Below are 19,825 nucleotides of genomic sequence, written 5' to 3' on the forward strand. Positions count from 1 at the left end.
GAACCCTCACCGCCCTCCTTCTGCAGATCGTGGAATGCTCTGCCCAGATGGCACTGAACAGTCTGTCACCAGTGGTCCCCATGCACACCTGGCTCCGCCGTCACCTACGCGCTCCTTGAGGATGAAACGTTGGGGTACCACTCTATTCCTTGAGCCCAGCACAAAGAGTAATGCAGTGCTCAGCAAATTGTGGTTGAATGAATGTAAATATTTCCACGTTTTATTTTATTTTTGTTTTATTTGAGGACAAAAGACATTTTTACTTGCAGTCAAAATTTATAAAACAGAGTCAGACTTTCTAGTTGGACCAAATCTATAATCCCGAAAATCTGGCTTCCGCTCTGCCCCCTGGCGGTAGTCCCAGTCCCAGCAGGAAAACGAATGTACCGTTAAATAAGGCATTTCCAGGAACGGGGGCGTGACGGCGAACGGTCATTTGCATACCCAAAATGCATTGCACACAGGACAATTTCTCACTTAGAAATGACTCGATTTTCTCTTTTTCTTTGAATTATTTTTCCCCCAGAATAAGGCTAATGTCACAAAATGGTCCGAAAGAAAGACAGAAATCAGTAATTCTTTCGAGCAAAGAGTCACCATCACTGTCTTCGGGGTAACAGTTACCCGAGGAACGTGTGCGGACGCTCTGGGGCATACTCTGGTTTCTCTTCAGATCGCATAAATCTTTCGCCTTTTACTAAAGATTTCCGTGGAGAGGAACAATTCTGAGTTTTTTACCAATTTTTTGAGGCCTTGCCTTTGCAAGGCTACTGATGTTGTTCAATGAAAGATTTGTCTGCTTGTTTAGTATCCTAACTTGCCAGGTTTTAGGATTATCTGTGTTTTCGCCCTATGTTGTTAGTCCTAAAGTTTCCACGTTACAATCTATTATTTCTTAACGTTGTTTTTCCCAATTTTTCAGATCTTCGCGTGCCTGGGCGCACCTGCTGGGGGTTCTCCGGAACTTCTTTCCACGGCTGGTGTAACAGCTTGTGTTTTCAGCCCCGCGCCGAGACCCCTTGTGCAAATCTGAGTTTCATCCTCTGAGCGAACCCCAACTGCAGAAAACCACCCACCTGCCCCCGCTCCCGGGCCCCCCGCGGAATCTGGCACAGGCGTTTTTGCTCAGCAGAGAACATCCAGTTAAACCTGGTTTTGCCCAGACTTGGGATTAAAGCTTTTTGTCAAAGATGACCGCGGCATACCTATTCGCACGCTTTTCGAGGAGGCAAATGCCCGTCCAGGCCCTGCACCTTTCTGATCCTGGCTGCAAGGGTCGCGTTTACCCAAGAAACAGCTTCAAACAACTGAAGCGTGATTGGCTGTTTTTCCTATAACAGGTTTGTAAGTATTGCTGTCGGTTTGGTTTTCCCGATAGGTTCATTAAAACCAGCACTGGATCACTTGTGAAAACTCTGAATGAGAAAGGCTTTCAACCGTGGTTAGAATGGATTTGATTAAACTCGAGAGGAAGCTAATGTTTTAACCAATCCCACGGGCCAGAGCTTAGCTTTGGGATCCCGCCTGGGTGTGAGGTAGGCTGGGAAATGTAGTCTTTCCCCCAAGGCAAGAAAACTAGCAGTGTTGGCACCAGCAGGCGCGGGAGGGAAGGCATCCCAAAGTTCCCTCTTTGAATTTCTCCACCTCCCAGGCCAGTTCTTCCTTCCTCCTTCCTGGGCACTTTTGATGCCCCCCGCCCCCACCTTTTAAAGATATATTTATTTATTTGAGAGGAAGGGGAGAGGGGTAGAGGAAAAGGGAGAGAGAGTTCTAAGAGGATTCCACGCTGAGCTCAGAGCCCCATGCACTGCTCCGTCTCAGGACCCTGAGATCCTGACCTGAGCCAGACCCAAGAGTTGGTGGCTTAACCCATCAGGAACCCCTTGATGCCCCTTTGTATAGAGGACCATGACCCAGGCTCAGGGTGCTTGAGGCAGTTACCCTCAGTCCAGCCCTGCTCTGCTGGTCCCCGCATTTGTCACCAGGGAGACCCCTTGACCCACTGAATTCAGGGCTGACGACCTGAACTCAGGAAACTCCCAGAAGCCTCTGCCTGTCAATTTCATCGTTTAGAAACTAACAAATTGCTTAAACAGTAAAAGAAACATCTGGGAACCATACCTGTCCAGATGAGTCAGCAAGTGCCCACAGGTCCCTCAGCTCCCTTATATTACAATCCCTCTCTAAATATTTACCCCAAACCCCAATAAAAGGAGCCTGCTTCCCCCTGCTGGAAGAGTCACAGCTTTGGAAACTATTCCTCGAGGTCTCCTTATTTGTACAAATAAAGTGACCTTGGGAGACAGGCACCTGCACTGGGTGTGCTCTCGGTCCACAGCTCCCCAAGGAGCGGGTTCAGTGTCTGTGACATATTCAAGCTATGAGGGTCATTCTCCTTTCTTTGTCCCCAGCGAAGTGCTCCTCACTTTGCCTAGGTCGGTCAGTCAGAATTACATGCTGGCAGCCAGTGCGGTCTCTGGGCTCTGAGGGCTGGCTGTGTATCCAAAGCAGGGGTTTTAAACTTGTTTCTTGTTCACCTTTGGCAAAAACAACCCAGGGTAATGAGCACCTGGTCTCTAAATGCTGTGACTTGGTCAAAGGAGGCCGGTTCCTTGGAGAAACGGAGATTTCAGGTGTGAGCCAGGACATATACCATCTTGCAGAGGCTCCCAAAAGCCAAAGATGCTGAAGGACCATCGAGAAGATTCATACATTCAAAGGATCAAGGCATCTCCAATCTATTTAAGTCTGTGAGTTCATAAAAATACTAAATAAATCTGAACTAACTGGCCACTATGCTGAGTGACTTTTGCTTGACTGGGCTAAGAGATGTCCCCCTAGAAACGTTATTTCTAGGTATGTCTGCAGGGGGTGTTTCTGGAAGAGGTTAGCGTCTGAATCAATGGACTGAGGAGATGGTCCTTCCCAAATGGGTGGGCCTCACCAAACCCGGTGAGGTAGAGGAAGGGCAAATTGGCTCTTTTTTTTGCTAGAGCTGGGACATATCTTCAGCACCTGGTTCTTGGCCCTAATTTCCGCTCACACCATCGCCAGCTTTCCTGGGTCTTCATGGGCAGATGGCAGATTGTGGGGCTTCTCAGCCTCCATAATTTCATGAGCCAATTCCCATCATAAACCTCCTCTTGTATGTATCTATTTATCTCCCATCTGGCCTATTTGTGTGTGTTTAACATGAACTATATTAAAGTTTTATATATTTTTTTAAATTTTAAAAAAGATTTTATTTTATTTTTTTTAAGATTTTATTTATTTATTTGACAGAGAGATTGTAGGTAGGCAGAGAGGCAGGCAGACAGAGAGAGAGGAGGAAGCAGGCTCCCTGCGGAGCAGAGAGCCAGATGCGGGGCTCGATCCCAGGACCCTGGGATCATGACCTGAGCCGAACGCAGAGGCTTCAACCCACTGAGCCACCCAGGTGCCCCAAAAGATTTTATTTTTAAGTAACCTCTACACCCAGCATGGGGTTCAAACTTACAACCCTGAGATCAAGAGTCCCATGCTCCACTGGCTGGGCCAGGAGCCCCTAAAAAAGTATATATATTTATATATTTTTAAAAATCATTTAATGATATATTTTAATAATTTGTAATTTAATAAATTTATTTAATAAATATAAATAAGATTTTATTTATTTAAGAGAGACCTCGTGCACAAGTAGAGGGAGGGGCACAGGGAGAAACAGACTCCCCACTGAGCAGGGAGCCCGACATGGGGGGATCCCAGGACCCTGATATCATGATCTGAGCAGAAGGCAGATGCTTAACCGACTGAGCCATCCAGGCGTCCTGCCCCTAAACATATTTTTAAAACAAATTTTCTAGTGGTAACCTGTGCTTCCTCATTAATAGATTAAACACAAGGGTCCAGTGGCAAATCTAAGATTACCATAATTTCAAGGTCACGATGACCATGAGCAGTATTTGGAGATCCCTGCAACAATTCTAATGGGACGTGAACACTGTGATTTTTATTTGTGACAATGACCTAAATGCCAAAGTTAATCATGGGAGGAGCTACTGAAATTTCAGTTAGAGGTTAGTGAAAATAAAGATTCATTTCTGATCCACGTTTGCAGCCCCTCTGGATTCTGACCATGGGTTTAGGAGCTCCGGGGTACCTTCTTTTGCCTCCAGGTATCAGTACAAACCATCCCCTGTGTGGGTAGAAGGTTTCGAATTTATCAAAGCACATTCCCGCACAGTCATTTATTTAGTGGGACTCCCTGACCGTCTCTTGAAGTTGGAAGGTGCTATTAGACCCATTTTACAGGTGGGAACCTGGAGTATAAAAGCTTAATGCACTTGTTTGAGGTTTCACGATGATAATGACCAATGATAATGACTAAAGCTGGAAATGGAACCAGGTCCCCTAGCTCCTGGCCCACGGCCAACTCTTTTATACCCAGCTGCTAGAAATGCTGTTTAATTACCTTTTCACGAAGTTTTTGTTTTCATTTTTAAATTTTTTGAAGCTTTTATTTATTTATTTGACAGAGAGAGAGAGAGACCACAGCAGAGGGAGAGACAGAAGCAGATTCCCTGCTGAGCAGGGAGCCCAATGCAGGCAGGGCTCTATCCCAGGATCCCTGGATCATGACCTGAGCCGAAGGCAGACACTTAACCAATCTAGCCACCCAGGCACTCCATTGCAAAGTTTTATTTTGAGAGAACCCACAGCCTTTCTCCTGAGCTCGCTGTCCTGTTTTGTCATTTCTCAGGACACCCATAGGGGGTCACGTTGATTCATGTGGCGGCTGGGCATCTAGGAGCTATGATTTACCTGTGAGCAGAGGTAGTCATTACCCTGTCCGTGGGGGAGCATCAGTCCTGCAAGGCTCTGGTGACCTCCCTTTGACCTTTGACAAGTCATTCTCTCTCACCTGGTCTCAGTTTCTTCTTTTGTAAAACAGGGTGATAAACTGTCCTCCCTTGGTTTAGGGGGAACCTGTAAAGATCGGCTAAAATTATAACAGTAAGAAGAGGAGAGGACATGTCATGTCCATGGGAGGAATTGTCACCTGTGATCTTGTCATTGCCGTAAGTTAGGGCTGAGCCTACCCACCCCTTGCCTTTAGAAGTCAAAGATCTAGACTGCAAGGGCTGGGGAGAAAAAGAAGTCAAAGATCAATCACCCCCATAAAGATCAATAAAAAGAAAGATCCATAGACCCCCACGTCTCTAACTTGATCACCCGCTTTGCTCCTTTTGAGGAGTCTACACTCGGGACAATCTGATGTTTACTGTGCCCGTGCGTCCCTAAAGATCCCTCACTCTGTACGTTTACTCATGCTCTGCCCACTGTCTGGACAGCCCTCTCCCATGCCTTACCCTGGGGGACGCCCGTTATCCATCAGGTTCCAGCTTGCAGATTTCTGCTTCTCTGGGGAGCCCTCCCTGACCCTCTGGCAGAGGTTCAGTGTGCCAGCCCCATGCTCGTCGCAATCTGACCTCTTATCTGTCTGTCTCCACTTCATACTGTGCAGTCCCTGAGGTCGGAGACTGTATCTATGTTGTTCCCTCCTTTTCCAGGGCTTAGTGCCTTATGGTCTGAGCCTCACTTGCCCCATCTGCAAAATGGGAATGAAACTTACCTTGCAGGGTGTGCTGGCCACGTGCGCTTTGCCGCCAAGAAACTATTCCTCCTCCTTCCTGATGAGAGTGCGCCAAACTTCCTTTGGGAAACTACTTCTTTCCTATTAATCCCTGTTCAGTGGTTGGAGACTGACCCCAGGCTCAGCTCTGAGGAGGTTATAATTAAGGTTTTCTGTCACTTGCAACCCCAAGCACAAGGATTAAAGGACATAGCGCATACAAATGTAATTCAACAAACATTCCTCGGACATCTAGTTTCTGGCCAGTCAGAGATGAAAAGACAGAGTCACCGCCTTTGCAAAACGTAAGTGCCAAGCACACCGTAGCTGTTCATCCAGTGTAATCTTTCCCCCTTCGTCACCCATGGGCCAGGTGCATGGCCAGCTAGAAGAGTCACAATAAAAGTTTATCGAATCAAATGATTTATTCAAAGCTTCCATTGGCCCAAGTCCAGAGGAGAGGCTCCCAGGAACCAGGAGTGTCAGACGGCAGGAGCTGGTTTAGAGTGAAGCTGTTCGCCCAGCCAGTGCCGGGGGCAGATTCCTTTCTGCAGGGAGGGCATCTGCCCCACAGCAAGTGCTGTGGACCTCGCAATCGCCAGGCCCCGAGCCAGGCTTCAGGAACTCGGATTATAGCTGCTTCCCGAGATGGGTGGGGGGAGGGTAAAAGCCAGACCCCAAAGCGCAGGTTGTGTTGTTTATGTTGAAGTCAGGCATCCTTTGGGAATCTGAGGAAAGCTACAGGACTTCTTGTGGGGGAAAAAAAAGTGCCTACAGTTGACCATTCTGGGGTCCATGATCTCATGTATCCTGGTTACAGACTCCTGAACAGGAACATCTAACAAGGTTTCTTCTCCACCCAAGATCCTGGGAATCTCTGGTCCTTGCTTTGTTTTCACCTCCGGAAAGTTCCACTGCTCCGCTGCAGGAATATGGCTGAACATATCAGAGTTTGGGCTCCGATAACAGGGGGAAAAACAGGAAGGTATTTCCCACAGTTCTGGGTGCTGAAGCCTGAGATCAGGAGCCAGCACAGGGGTTCTGGTGAGCACCCCGTCTGAGTTACAGGGGAGAGGATGAGGGTGCTCGCTGGGATCCCTCTGATTAGGGCACTAATCCCACTCAGGAGGCTCCCACCCTCATGGCCTAGTCACCTCCCACAGGGCCTCGTCTGAACACCACCACATCGGGGGGTTAGCGTTTCAACATGGGAATCTGGGGGACATATTCAGCCCATACCAATGCCTTTGGGAGAATCCAACTCCCTTTGGAAAAATCCTCCCCCAGGAGCTGCGGGCCTCATGGTTAGTGTCCTAGTCTGAGGCAGGAGCTCGGGTGCGGGTAGCGGATTTGGATTGAGGCCCCAGGGGCCAGGAGCGGGAGACTGAGGCAGGGTAAATCGAATGGAGGGAAAGCCGGTCAAGGGTGCTTATGGGGTTCCCCACCTCCTTGAGCAGTGGGGCCAGCCCCCGGCTGGACCAGTCTGCGGAGCTGCCGCACAGCACAAGTCCCAGAACGTTCCACCCAGGGACCAAGAGCAGCGCTTGCCCCCCTTAGGTCTGTCTCCCCTGGGTGAAGGGCTCCCAGAGAAATGTTAGCCTTCGCCTGCGCGGAGGCCCCGCACACACCCATGGGAGCAGTTTCCTGAAGGGAAGGGGGAAGCTACTCGAGGTCAAGGTCAGGTACCCCCATCTCTTTAGAGCTGCAGCTGACAGAAGAAAGTGGGCTGAGAGGAGGGGAGAGGGGGCTGGGGGCGCTTGAGGAGAGGGTGTGACCACCAGTGACCTCAGAGGCTCCTTACCCCTCCCCGTCCCTGGAGGTGGGATCTGAGCGCCTTTCCTGCTCCCAGAGGCTGCCCCAGGGGCCCCGTGATGGTGACGGAGCTCGTGTCTGAGGCCAGGTGAGGCCTCTGGAGAAGTTTTAACGTGTAGGTGGGCAGGTGTGGGGACCCACTCGTCTGACAGTGCCCCCCAAATCCTCACAGGTAAGTTTCTTTCTTCTTTCTTTCTTTCTTTTTTTTTTAAAGATTTTTAAATTTTATTTATTTGTTAGAGCGAGCACACAAGCTGGGGGCGTGGCAGGTGGAGGGGGAAGCAGGCTGCCAGCGGAGCTGCGAGCCCGAGACGCAGGGCTCGATCCCAGGACCCTGGCATCATGACCTGAGTGAAGACAGATCCTTAATGGACGGAGCCCCCCGGGCGCCCCTTATTCCACCCGCCAGCCACGCACCTGCAGTGGCCTGCCTCGTCTTCAGTCCCTCCCGCCCTCTGGGAACAGGGACCAGGTTCAGAGGACACCTGGGAAGCTCCCGAGGGGCTTGCACACCCGCAGGGGCCCCCGGAGCAGGTCAGGTTTACTCGAAGCCTCTGCATGTCCCTCCGAGAGGCGTTACTGGACAGCGCAGGGCGACCCGCTAGGCCGAGGCCGTCTACATTCCTTCCCTGTGCGGGGTGGCCCCTGCTCCCGGCACGCACCTGTCATTCTTGGGGCTCCTGGGATGGGCTGCTGATGCCATGGCCACGGGGAGCGAGGTTGCTCAGGGGAGGAAGCCCCCAGAGGTAGGGGTGGGGGGGAAGGAGCCGCACTGCAGCCTGGTACCCCCGGCCTAGATGGCCTGGCGGCCTCCGCACCCCAGGTGGCCTCCTCTGTTCTCAAACCCCCATCCTCACCTCCTCTGGGGGTGGACGGTCCCCAGCACGCGGGGAGTGCCCGATGCCATCCCTCACAAGTCGTTACTGAGACTCCAGGCGTTCAGGCTGAATTTCTCGGCCACGGGTACGTGCGGTTCCCTTCACCTCCAGCAGGCCGGGTTCCGAGCTAAAGAGCGGGGGTGGGGGTGCTCTGAAGTGGGGCTCTTGTCCAGCGTCTTCCAGCTTCACGGGACCGCTGCCGGGCATGCCACACCCTAAGCCACACACCCAATGGCGCCCACTAGTTTCCTGCTTCCCTTAATAGGCAGGCCCACCGAAGACTCATGGGGGGACGAGGAGGGCACAGCTGTCCGGTGTGGAATGGGAGGCACGTGGGGCCAGGGCGACTCCTGGTGGAGCTGGACATGCCTGTTTGTTCTCTCTCCCGGCCCGCAGTTGTGAGCGACAACATTCAGCTGGTGACAAGGAGACCAGGCTTCCAGGGTGAGTCGGGCTGTGGCACCTGTGACACAGGGACCATGGCCTAGGTCCTGAGCCCCCCCCCCCGCCCCAAGGGCGAATAGCAAGGAGGCAACCTCCCATCTCCTGAAGAGTTAGACATGGGGAAACAATCTGTCATTAGGGCAGGGCCAGGTGGCTGGTCCTTCCACCTCAGACACCAGCCCACCCCAAAAGCCTGGTGATGGAGGAAGACCCCACGGCTCCGGGTTTCAACCACACACAAACCGGTCATGGAAGTTTGAAAGAGATTTATTTAAAAACAGAACAAAAAAGAAGCTTTGGTATTTCAAAACCCAACAATCATCGATCACTAGAAAGTTAAACACCTCCAGTAAAGCCCAGAAGTACAAAAAGCACAGATCTCCACAGGCTCCTGATGAGAGACAATGTGCAAACCCAGGGTGAGCCGGGACCCGCCCTCCGCACAGGCCGGGTGGGGCGGCCCGGGTCACAGGTCACCTCCGCCACTCACTGTCTCAAGTGGACGCCAAAGCCACCCCGCCAGATCCCAACAACAATAAATTAAAAATTCAGTTGAGAAAGAACACATTAAATTAGGAAGAGAACACAGTTTTTCCTAGACACGTCTTTTCAAAAGGGGGTCTATGTCCTGGGACAGAAGAAAGGGGGTGGGGAAGCGGAAGGAGTGAGTTCAATTTCAAGTATTTTCCATCTAGGTTCATTTTATTGAGTCGAAAGCTTACAAAAAGTCCACTGAGCCTCCCCTCCCGCTCCCCGAGGCCGACTCCTGAACATCCACACGCGCTCTGCGTCACCGGTGTCCCCAACAAGGCACAAAAGGGTGGGTGCTCTCAAAGGCTCCCTGTTGGCGCGGCAGGACTGTCAGTGCTGGGCGTCTGGTGCAGACGGGGCTGAAAGCGGGGCTGTCGGCGCGCTCAGACACTGGGGTCCTCCTGTTCAATGAGCAAAACAGCTTGTTACTCTTCACCACCAAGCTGGGGAGGCTACACGATTACCAGGGGGATCAGAGGACGGAGATGACCCTGGTGGCCCCCCTGCCCAGGCTCCGATCGGGCTCTGCAGCCACTCCTGGCCCAGGGACGTGCCACAGCTGCCGTGGAGTTCATGGCCTGGACACCTCCGCGGGCCCGCGCGGTGTTTGCCGGGCTCTGGTCTGCCGTGGCCCAGCTAGCCCGAGGAAACGGAGGGCCGGGCGGGTAGCACCCCCAAATTAGGGGTTTGGCTTGCCCCCATCCTGGATCAGGCGGGGAACCCAAGGCGGATGGCTGTAGCCAGAGGCCCACCAAGCAGCAGTGCCTCCCTCAGAGGCTGTCAGCCCCTGTTCTCATCCAGCTCGGAAAGATTTTTCATGTGACTTTCCGTGTGTTCGTCAGGTGAGAGCTCAGACCTGCCGCCCACCCCTCCCCCACTCCTTCAGGCTGACTGCTGCTGCTTCTCAGCCTGGCCTCGGGCCAGAAACTAGAAACCAGAAGGCACAGAGCCCTCTGTGGAGGTAAGGAGGCATTCCTCCCGAGCTGGCACAGGCTCCTTAACCACTGAGAGCACAGATCGCGAGCTCGTGCATCTCTCCACTCACTGGGAAGAAAGCCCAGCTCCCTCTGAGGGACTTTCTCCTGCGACTGCTAAGAATGGACCCCCTTCTGTTCCCGCCCAGGAAATCCGGGCAGCGAGAAAGCACAGGGGACCGGCTGGCAGGGCAGATGAGGCGGCCTCCCCGAGGCTGAGCCTGATCCCCAAGACACATTTCAGCTGAGAGTCCCACAGCGGCCGAGCTCAAAGTCACGGCTTCCTGGGGGCAAAGATGTTTCAGGAAACAGGGTGGGGAAGGATCGTGCCCTGCACTGACGACATGACCCCCTTAGCTGATGCACAGCGAGGGCAGTGAACGGGGCCCTCGGGGTGAAGACAGGGCTCCCCCCAACTGCAGCTTACACGGAGGCTTGAGTCAACGTAGGGCCTCGTTGCAATTCGTAAATGCTGCGATTTACTGGGGCCGGGAAGGGACTGTCCCTGGGAGGCCAGCAGACAGCTACCCACCACTGGCCTTCCTAGGGTCTCCTCTTAAAAGTCACTTTCTGACATCCTCTCTAAACATACTCCTCTCTGTGTTGCCGGCAGAGGGCACTGGCTTAAAAGGGGACCCCAGGGACGCCTGAATGGCTCAGTTGGTCAAGCGTCTGCCTTCAGTTCAGGTCACAATCCTGGAGTCCTGGGATCAGGCTCCCTGCTCAGCGGAGAGCCTGCTTCTCCCTCTGCCTGCTGCTCCCCCTGCTTGTGCTAGCGCGCTCTCTCTCTCACTCTTGCGCTATCTCAAATAAACAAATAAAATCTTCAAAAAGATAAAAAGGAGGAGACCCAGTACGGCCCGGGCCCTCCCCTGCGCTGAGCTCCGGACAGAACACAAGGCCGGGGCCCCGGGCTCTGAGGACACAGGGGCTTTATACCTTACTCCTGAAGAGGGGCTTGGCCCCAGGCCCACAGTACTCATTGTAGATGAGCTTGAAGAGGAAGAGGTGGAAGAGGGTGATGAGGGAGGCCACGCTGAACCAGAAGAGGAAGGGCAGCCCGGGGTCCTGCTGGGCCATGTGCTCATCGTGGGCCAAGATGGCCTTAAGGTGCAGCGTGTGGCGCAGGTCCTGCAGGTGCGTGAGGTCGGTGGAGATGTACAGCAGCGGCGTGATGGGCTGTGTCACCATGACCGGGAAAATGTGGCCCTGCGGCGCCGAGGTCAGCTCCACGGGCTCCTCCAGGCAGCCCGCCTTGCACGCGTAGACCTTGACGGGCTGGCCGCGCGGCTCCACGGACACGTGCAGGTATGGCTTGCCCTCGGGGTCGGCGAGCACGGCCAGGTCGATGTGGTCGTTCTTGTAGCGGACGCCGCGCAGGGCGTAGCTGTTGTGCAGCACGTCGGGGTCGGCCTGGAACTGCAGGTGGTTCTCGGTGAACTGGAGGCCCCCGAAGCTGAGCACCATGCCCTGCAGGATGCCGGGGGCGCCGACCCGCACCAGCCCCTTGCAGCCGCGCTTCTGCAAGGTCAGCCTCCACAGGTCGGACAGCTGCAGGATCTGCGGGACCGAGGCCAGGCGGCCCGGCCACAGGTTCTCGGCGTGCATGGTGGCGTGGCCGCTGAAGCAGTGGTCTTCGTAGTTGAGCGTCGACTCCATCTGGTCGCGCTCCCGGTGGCTCAGGCCGGGGCTGAGCAGGGGGGCCGGGGAGCAGGAGAGCATGTAGTACAGAGTCAGGTTCACGGTCAGGCCCGAAGGGGTGTGGGCATCCGTGATCTTCTTCATTTCCACACCTGTAATGCCACAGAGGGTGCACGGTTAAGGAGGAATGGTGTGGCCGGGAGGCCAAGGTCATGACATGAAGAACAACAAGAGAAGGAAGCTTTGGCCTCGAGGAGGCACATGGCAGCTCCGGTCTCCCCCGAGGAGGAGACAAAGTCATTCAGTTTGACCCTGTAGGCCTGAAACCTAAAATCCTGCACAAAGTGGGGCCTCCTGCCAGCGCCCAGAAGAACACAGATGGGGCCAGGACATGGCCAAAGTCAAGCCCTCTGTCTCCAGAACACAGTCACCAGCGCCCTGGCCGTCTCAGCCTGCTCCTTGCTAACATCTCGTTCTCACGCCCTGTAGCTTTAAGTAACATCTGAACACCCGATCTCCCAAATCTGTATGAATTCTAGACTCAAACAGCTAGCTGCCCTTTGGGTGTCTCCATCCGGATGCCTGACGGACACTTTGAACCCGACGTGGTCTGAACTCTTCCAGCTCCAAGCCAATCCTCCACCAGACTATCTCCAGACACTTGCTCAAGCCTTCCCCACAAATTCAGGAGTCACTCTCAAATTCTCACGCCCCACGCCCAGTCCATGCAAAGTCCTGCTGGCACCACCTCCAAAAGTAATCAGAAGCCATCCACTTCTGTCTCCACAGAGTGGCCACAGCTCTGGTCCCAGCCACCCTCCTCTTCCACGTGGGCTCCTGCAAAATCTTCACGTGGGGTCTCCGTGTCCCACTTTCATCCCCTTACAGTCTGTTCTCTGCACAGAGCAGCCAGAGGGGGCCTTACAAATGTACAGCTGGGGGGTGTCTCTGCTTGTTTTCCATCCCACACGGAATCAGATTCACCATCCTCACCAAGGTCTACAAGGCCCTTCAGGATCTGGTGATCCCTTCGCCAGCAACCTGCCGGCTGCGCTGGCCTCTCGGCTGCAACCTGCCGGCCACACTGGCCTCAACCACACCTGCTCCTGCCCGAGGGCCTCTGACCCGCTGGCTCCCTCCACATCATCACTCGGCTGCTTTCTTGTTATTCAAGTCTGAGCTAAGTGCTTTCCCCTCGGTGTCCCCGGCAACTGGGGCTAACCCCACTCTCCCCTCACCCTCCAACACGTATTTTTAACTTTACCGAACTTTTTATTCCGACAAGTTCCCTTCCTTACTCATTCAGATTTTCACTTTTCTAGTATCACCTTCCTCCCATCCAGAATCTGAGCAAGCAGGAGAACAGGAACTCTGTTCTAATTCACTTCTATACCCTCATATGGGGAGAACAGTCCCTGGCAAGATCCAATCAATTCTTGCTGAGAGGATTAAACACACGTTGAGCAAGTAAGCGTGGGAATGGAGACAACAAGCACCCTGGAAACCAACATCTCTCTCATCTAGAATAGGATTTCCTTTACCGCAACAGTCAACGAGGGAAAGAAGTTTTCATTTGACCTGCCCATTCCAACCTGCTGGAGAATACGTTCCATTCCCTCCCAGTGGAAAGGTGCAGCCACTCTGGCCAAGGCACACTTCAGCCGAGTGGGAGCCCTGCCTTGGGGGCGCCTGGGGCATGTGACTCTTGATCTCGGGGTTGTGAGTTCAAGTCCCACATTAGGCACAGAGTTCGCTTAAAAACAAAGAAAAAAGCCCAGGCCTGTCACCAGCCAGATTGTGGGAAACTCAGGAGAGAATCTGGGGACAGCCAGGCATCTCTCCGCCTGTTGATTTATCCTTTAAAAACTGACCCCCACATCCATTCTCAGTATCAGTGCTCATCTACAAGAACAAGGAACAGTAAGACCTGTCTTTCACACTCATTCTTTCATTAGAATCTCACATTAGACCACCCCACTACTCCCCTTCAGTGTCCCCTTCGTACACTTTAGTGGAGTATCTCCATAGTGGCCCGTGTACTCCCTGGTGTAAGGTGTGGACTATGGACCAGGAACTGGCCAGGCCTCACCTGGGCTGAAGAGCTGAGCCCAGAGGTGCTGGTGGTCCTGAAGGAGCTCAGCCGCCGGCATCTCCAAGAGCTCCAGCATTTCCTTTCGGGCCAAATCCTGGAGCACCTTGAGCTCCTTGGATGCTTTGCTTTTGAGCACCTGGGGGCTAATGGGGCCTGAAACATGCACCACCCACAACACTGTCTCGTCCAGTTGTGTCTTGGGAGCCACTTGGAGCCGGTTCACTAGCTTCTTGGCGGCCACCACCACCAGGTGCACCAGCCCCGTGGGAAAAGGCGGGGACCGGCCTGAGTAGAGGAGGAACTGATGATCTCCCACCTTCTCCAGGGTACTGGTGAAGGCTCTGGGGACCGGGCCGGCAGTGGGCCCCACAGTCTGCAGCGCGGCCACCCGCTCCGTGGGATTGTTGAGCTGGATACGCTGCAGATAGACGTGGGGTCGGCCCCGGTGCGCCAGAAAGTCCTCTTGCAGAAGCACGCAGTCGCGGCCTGATCCTGTGACCAGGCCGGAGGCCGAGGCGGGCCCGGGGGCGGCGGCCGCAGGGCCAGGACCCGAGGTCCCAAGCTGCAGGCAACGCACTCGGCGCAGCAGCCCTTCACGTAGCAGCAGCACTGACTCTCCCGCTTCGGAGAGCGCACTGAGCGGGCGCAGCTGCACGAAGGGCACGAAGTCTGGCGCCACGGCGGGCTCTCGTTCTCCAGGAGTCACCCACAGCCGGTTGGCGGCCACGTCCAGTGCCAGGAAGCCGTTGGCCACCAGGGCCGGCACTCCAGGGCCCAGTGGAACAGCCTCGCCGCGCTCCCGCAGGCCGCGCCAGGAGCGGGTGGCCGCCTCCAGGCAGGCAGAAGGCTCAGCGGCGCCCGACTCGCCGCGGGACCAGGGCAGCAGGTGCAGGCCGCCCGCGGCCCGCCGCGCCCCGGAACCGGCGAACCACAGAAGCAGCAGCAGGAGGCCGAGCAGGCAGAGTAGGCGGCGGGCCCAGCTGCTCGACAGGAGTCCCGGCAGCCCCTTAAGCCGCTGCTGCAGCCACATCGGGCCGCCAGGCGCGGCGCGGGGGCGGCCGCCGGGCCCGCCGCCCAGCCCACCGGCCCGGCCGCCCGCGCCTCACTCCCAGGCCCGGACCGCGGCGCCCACCCCGGCCCCTGCCGTAGCCGCCCGCAGCAGCAGACACCGCCGCTTCCTCCTCCTTCTCTGTTTCCCCCCGCCGTCAAACAACGCCGGCCGTCAAGCGCCGCCGGGTCTTTTGCGACACGCAGGAAAGGAGGGGGCGGAGGGAAGAGGCGGGGCGGGCCAGAGAGAAGGGGGCGGAGCCACGGCCAGGACGCGCCGGGAGCCATCCGGGCTGGACCGTAGTATCCCGGACAGATAAAGCGCAGTCCTCGAGAGGGCTGGGGGCTGGGGTGGATATTGGAAGCATCCAACGCACTTGCAGAAAAGAAAAAAATACTGAGCCAGCCAAACTGAACACGTGTTGGGCCCAGTTTGCCACTGATGGATTCAACAGCCCTAAGAGTAGAAAATAATAAAAAGGAGACTTTTCTGTAAAAATTACGATCCTCCCTGCAAAAAAATATAGAGAAGAAAGGAGGAAAGGAAAGAAGGAACGGACGAACGATGCAAGGTTGGAAAGAAAGAAAGAAAGAGGAAAGTAACCATTGTAAACTAGACTTTTTAGGAAATATTTTGTTGACAACTCTTCCAGACCTGTCTGGCTGCACGTTCAGCATATAGACACACGAACCCAGCCCAGGACTGTCCATTTCTCTACCACACCAAGTCGTCTTTTTGATGTCACCCTGAGTTTTAATTCACGAAATGACATGAGACATTAAAGTCTCATTATTTGAAAATGCCTTTAAATTGTGAATTATCAGTGCAAAAGAGAAATTTTTTTTTTTTTTTTTTTTTTTTTTTTTCTGGGGAAAAAATTCAATACGGGCACAGGGGCGGACAATGGAGCAATTGTTTCCACTTTGGATTCAGGACATTCCAAAACCAGACAGTGCTTTTCAGTTGTCGAAAATTAAACAGTCATTTGAGGTGGCTTCCTGTGGGCTGTGAGCAGACACTGATTCATTTACCGAGTTGGACTGCCGGCGTCCTTTGAGAAAGTACCTGTCCAGGTGATGTTTTTTTTTTTTTTTTTTCAGGGTTATTATCAAAGCATAAACACAATTTTTTAATAGTTTATTTTTTTTTTAAATAATCTCTTTACCCAATGTGGGGCATAAACTCACTAGCCCGACATCAAGAGTCACACACTCTTGGGACGCCTGGGTGGCTCAGTCGGTTAGGCCACTGCCTTAGGCTCAGGTCATGATCCCAGGGTCCTGGGATCGAGTCCTGCATCGGGCTCCTTGCTCGGCAGGAAGCCTGCTTCTCTCTCCGCCTCTGCCTGTCACTCTGCCTGCTTGTGCACTCTCTCTCTCTCACTCTCTCTCTGACAAATAAATAAATAAAATCCTTAAAAACAAAAAAACGAGTCACACACTCTTACCACAGAGCCATCCAGGCACCCCTATAAACTTCTTAATTCCCACCTGGTTCACAAACCCTACAGAATATGTTCACGGAGGTGCAGGGATCCATGACCTACCGTTAGAAAGATAGGCTCCATCCAATGCCCCCTTGGGAAGGCAGAAGTCCTTGGGTGGCACAGTGTGGTGAGAACAAGGACCAGGCTTGATTCTAACTATGAAATGGGGATGACGAGAGAATGTGCCTCTCGTGTTTTTGAGGAATAAATAAGTTTGTGCAGGCTAGGAATGCAAGGTGCATGACACATAGTGAATGTTCAGTAAATGTCATGCTACATAATTACATTTGCTATTACAATCAACTATGTAATAGACATACACCTTGGCCTATTATGTGAACATTCCAGAGGGGAGCAATTCCTAGAAACAGATTCCTGGGTCGAAAGGAAGCGTCATTATGTGCTCTTCACTCCCTCGCCACCCTCCCTTCCACCCCGGGAGGGAATCACAGCCCAGAGTCAACAATAGAACCACAACAAAGGGTGCCTGGGTGGCTCAGTCAGTTAAGCGTCTGCCTTCCGCTCAGGTCATGATCCCAGAGTCCTGGGATAGATTCCGGCATCCAGCTTCCTGCTCCATGGAGAGCCTGCTTCTTCCTCTCCCTCTGCCCGCCGTTCTGCCTACTTGTACTCTCTCTCTGTCAAATAACTAAATAAAATCTTTAAAAAAAAAAAAAAAAGAACCACAACAAAGCCAGGGGCCAAGAGTATGGAGGACCCTGGCATCAGGCTTTCTGGGTTTTTGAATCTTGGCCTTACCCCTTGCTAGCAGGTCAGCTGACTTCCTGGGGCCTCAGTTTCTCCATCCATAAAGTGGGGGTTATAAAACAGAGTAGGATTGCTCTCAGACTTCAGGGACACGGGCATGTGATACATTTTAGCATACTGCCTGGCTAAAAATAACCATTCACCATTTTAACCTATTAAGAGGGCTAAGGAGGGGAAGGGTGATGTCTTCCCCTCTCCTGACCCCAGTTATTCTGTTCCTCTCCCTAGAAGCAAGTGTCGTTATTTTCCACTCACAGAAACTGTAGCATATAATATACACCGGTATCTCTCTATTTTCACTTAATAGTGAACAGCTTGGAAATCCCATCCTTAATTGCTATTAAAGGGGCTAAGTGCCAGTGGGTCTGGCTGATGGATGTGAACAGAGAGGAGGAGGCTGAGGGCTGACTGGCAGCGGGGTGTGGCAGAGGCCAGCACCTTTCCCTGGCTCAGGCTCAGCTAAGGAAATGAATAAAAGAAGGAAAATGAGAAAACCACCGCCACCCCTTGGCACCAGACAACTAACTGCCTTCGGGGCCAGCAGTCCTCTCTGCACCTTCCCAGGGAAACCAGAGTCCTGCGCCTTTAACGGTTCACAACACGTGCAGCACGTACCAGCAGTAACATCTGGGCAGCAGCCACCGCTGGTTAAGGAGACAGACTCTCGTTCTGGATGAAGTTTGGACCAGGTTCAAGTTCCAGCAATCTGGCAAAAGCAGCAGAAAAAAGATACAGAAGGAATGGAGGGCAGGCTTTGCCACGGTGAGTCCTTTCTCCAGGGAAAGCCAGCAGCCTCCTGGATTGATTGCCTCTCCCGAGTTATACCGACTCTGGGCACGTGGACCACGGGTACCCCACCGCCCAGGGATTTTTTTCTGTCCACAGGACCTGACCATAGAGGTTCTCCTTGGATCCCAGCAAATGGGGGAGCTTGAGCGTGTTCTAAAGCTGCCTCCCTTACCGTGTCCTGCATCAACTGTGTGATGTCAAGCAGGTTGGTTCGCCTCTCTGGACCTCAGTTTCCTTATTTCACAGATAGGGGCAATACTGCCCAACTCACAGGGCTGCTGTGAACACAGAATGAGAAAGAGCTTTGAAGATTGAGTCAGCCAACATACACGCTCATTCTCCGCCCCTCTGCCCATCCCTCCATTTCCTTCTGGAAGGATCTGGAATTTCAGTCTGCATCCTCCTGAATTCAAAAACATCCGGTGGATTCTGGCACCAATCCTGTCCCCAGCTGCAGATACTCCCCACCCTGGGTCCCAGTTGGGAGACTGAAGACCTGGATTGCTCTCACGCCTCTTTACTTGCCTTATGACCTTGAGCTTGCTGCTGGGCCCGTCAACCATCCGTAACAGAGTAAATCTCTGTACAATGAGATGATCTCTAACGTTCCCAGGGATTCTACCTATCTTCTAAAAATAACATGTTGGTTTTGTTTGGATTGTACAAATAGGATATATTATTTGCAAAAGAAAATTGTAAAAACATTGAAAAATATAAGTAGGAAAATCAAACTACCAGGAAATAATATGTGCAATATATAATTATAGATGCATATACAATCCCACGATCTGCAAATAATCACTGCAAACATTTGCCTGTCATTTGCTTCTAGCACTATCTCTATTATATCCACAAGAGCATATTCTTCTTTTTTTTTTTTTTAAGATTTTATTTATTTATTTGACAGAGATCACAAGTAGGCAGAGAGGCAGGCAGAGAGAGAGGAGGAAGCAGACTCCCCACGGAGCAGAGAGCCCGATGTGGGGCTCGATTCCAGCACTCTGGGATCACCACCTAGGCTGAAGGCAGAGACTTTAACCCACTGAGCCACCCAGGCGTCCCAAGAGGATATTCTTTTGAGTGGGGTCATAGTGTATGTCCTTTCTTTGCACTTACACTTAGCAAATGGTAGAGGAATTCGCTTACTGAAACAGTTTGATTTCTCTTTTCCCCAGAACCTAGGCATGGCCCACTCTGCCTTGTTCAGTAACACCCTCCCCGTGTCCCCTCTCTTCACCCAGGGGTTGGGGGATGGTAGCCCCTGCCCATCCAGAGTCGCACCCACCACCCTTCCTCTGGAAACTAATGTCCTGGAAGGAGGCTCTCAGATTTGTCTGAGCGCCTTTTCCAAGGAAGGGAGGCTGCCTTTCTCTTCCCTGGCTGCCCCTGGCTGACATCGGCTCGGGAAGCCCTTGTTCTAAGAAACCCTTAAAGTGTTTGATGAGCTTTGAAGACTCACGTTGGTGAAAAACCACTAATCTACCTTCCTTCCTTGCTTGCTTCCTTGCTTTCACTCATTCATTTCACTTAACAGGGCGACCTCAAGAGCAAGACCTTCCTCGGCTCAGAGGTTCTGTTTGCCACCCAGGAACACAAAGGCGGATTAAGTGATTTCCTTTTTTGGTAGATGGTGATGCACTTTCTGCATTTCCAGCAGCCAGGAGGATCTCGCCAGGGACGTGGACGCCTCTGAACTCCCCGACATTCTCCCCCACCCCACCCCACCCCCATCCCCAGCTCCCGCCCACCAC

The 19,825-nt window shown here is 53.1% G+C and overlaps 1 protein-coding gene and 1 non-coding gene across 2 annotated transcripts; one reads left to right on the plus strand and one right to left on the minus strand.

The window, feature by feature from the left end:
* The first annotated feature begins 653 nt into the window (after positions 1 to 653).
* LOC123387488 lies at positions 654 to 769 on the plus strand. Its single transcript, XR_006601925.1, has one exon. It is a non-coding gene; the product is annotated as a U5 spliceosomal RNA (small nuclear RNA).
* Positions 770 to 8,996: 8,227 nt separating this feature from the next.
* On the minus strand, positions 8,997 to 15,196 carry KIAA2013 (KIAA2013 ortholog). The gene is made up of 3 exons (XM_004741466.3): positions 13,981 to 15,196; positions 11,190 to 12,043; positions 8,997 to 9,677 (listed from the first exon to the last, which is right to left on the minus strand). The coding sequence occupies exons 1-3, from the start codon at positions 15,011 to 15,013 to the stop codon at positions 9,660 to 9,662; spliced, it is 1,905 nt and encodes a 634-aa protein (XP_004741523.1). The 5' UTR covers positions 15,014 to 15,196; the 3' UTR covers positions 8,997 to 9,659.
* Positions 15,197 to 19,825: the final 4,629 nt, after the last annotated feature.

The sequence above is a fragment of the Mustela putorius genome, unplaced genomic scaffold (assembly GCF_011764305.1).
Source record: "Mustela putorius furo isolate JIRA1106 unplaced genomic scaffold, ASM1176430v1.1 tig00003853_pilon_pilon_pilon, whole genome shotgun sequence".
Lineage (NCBI taxonomy): Eukaryota > Metazoa > Chordata > Mammalia > Carnivora > Mustelidae > Mustela > Mustela putorius.

What these genes read in the sequence shown, in the direction of transcription:
- KIAA2013 (XM_004741466.3), bottom strand. Translation starts at nt 15,013, where the DNA reads ATGTGGCTGCAGCAGCGGCTTAAGGGGCTGCCGGGACTCCTGTCGAGC. An exon ending in GGCTCAGCTCTTCAGCCCAG is followed by an intron (nt 12,044 to 13,980) that starts GTGAGGCCTGGC and finishes GTGGCATTACAG; the next exon opens with GTGTGGAAATGAAGAAGATC.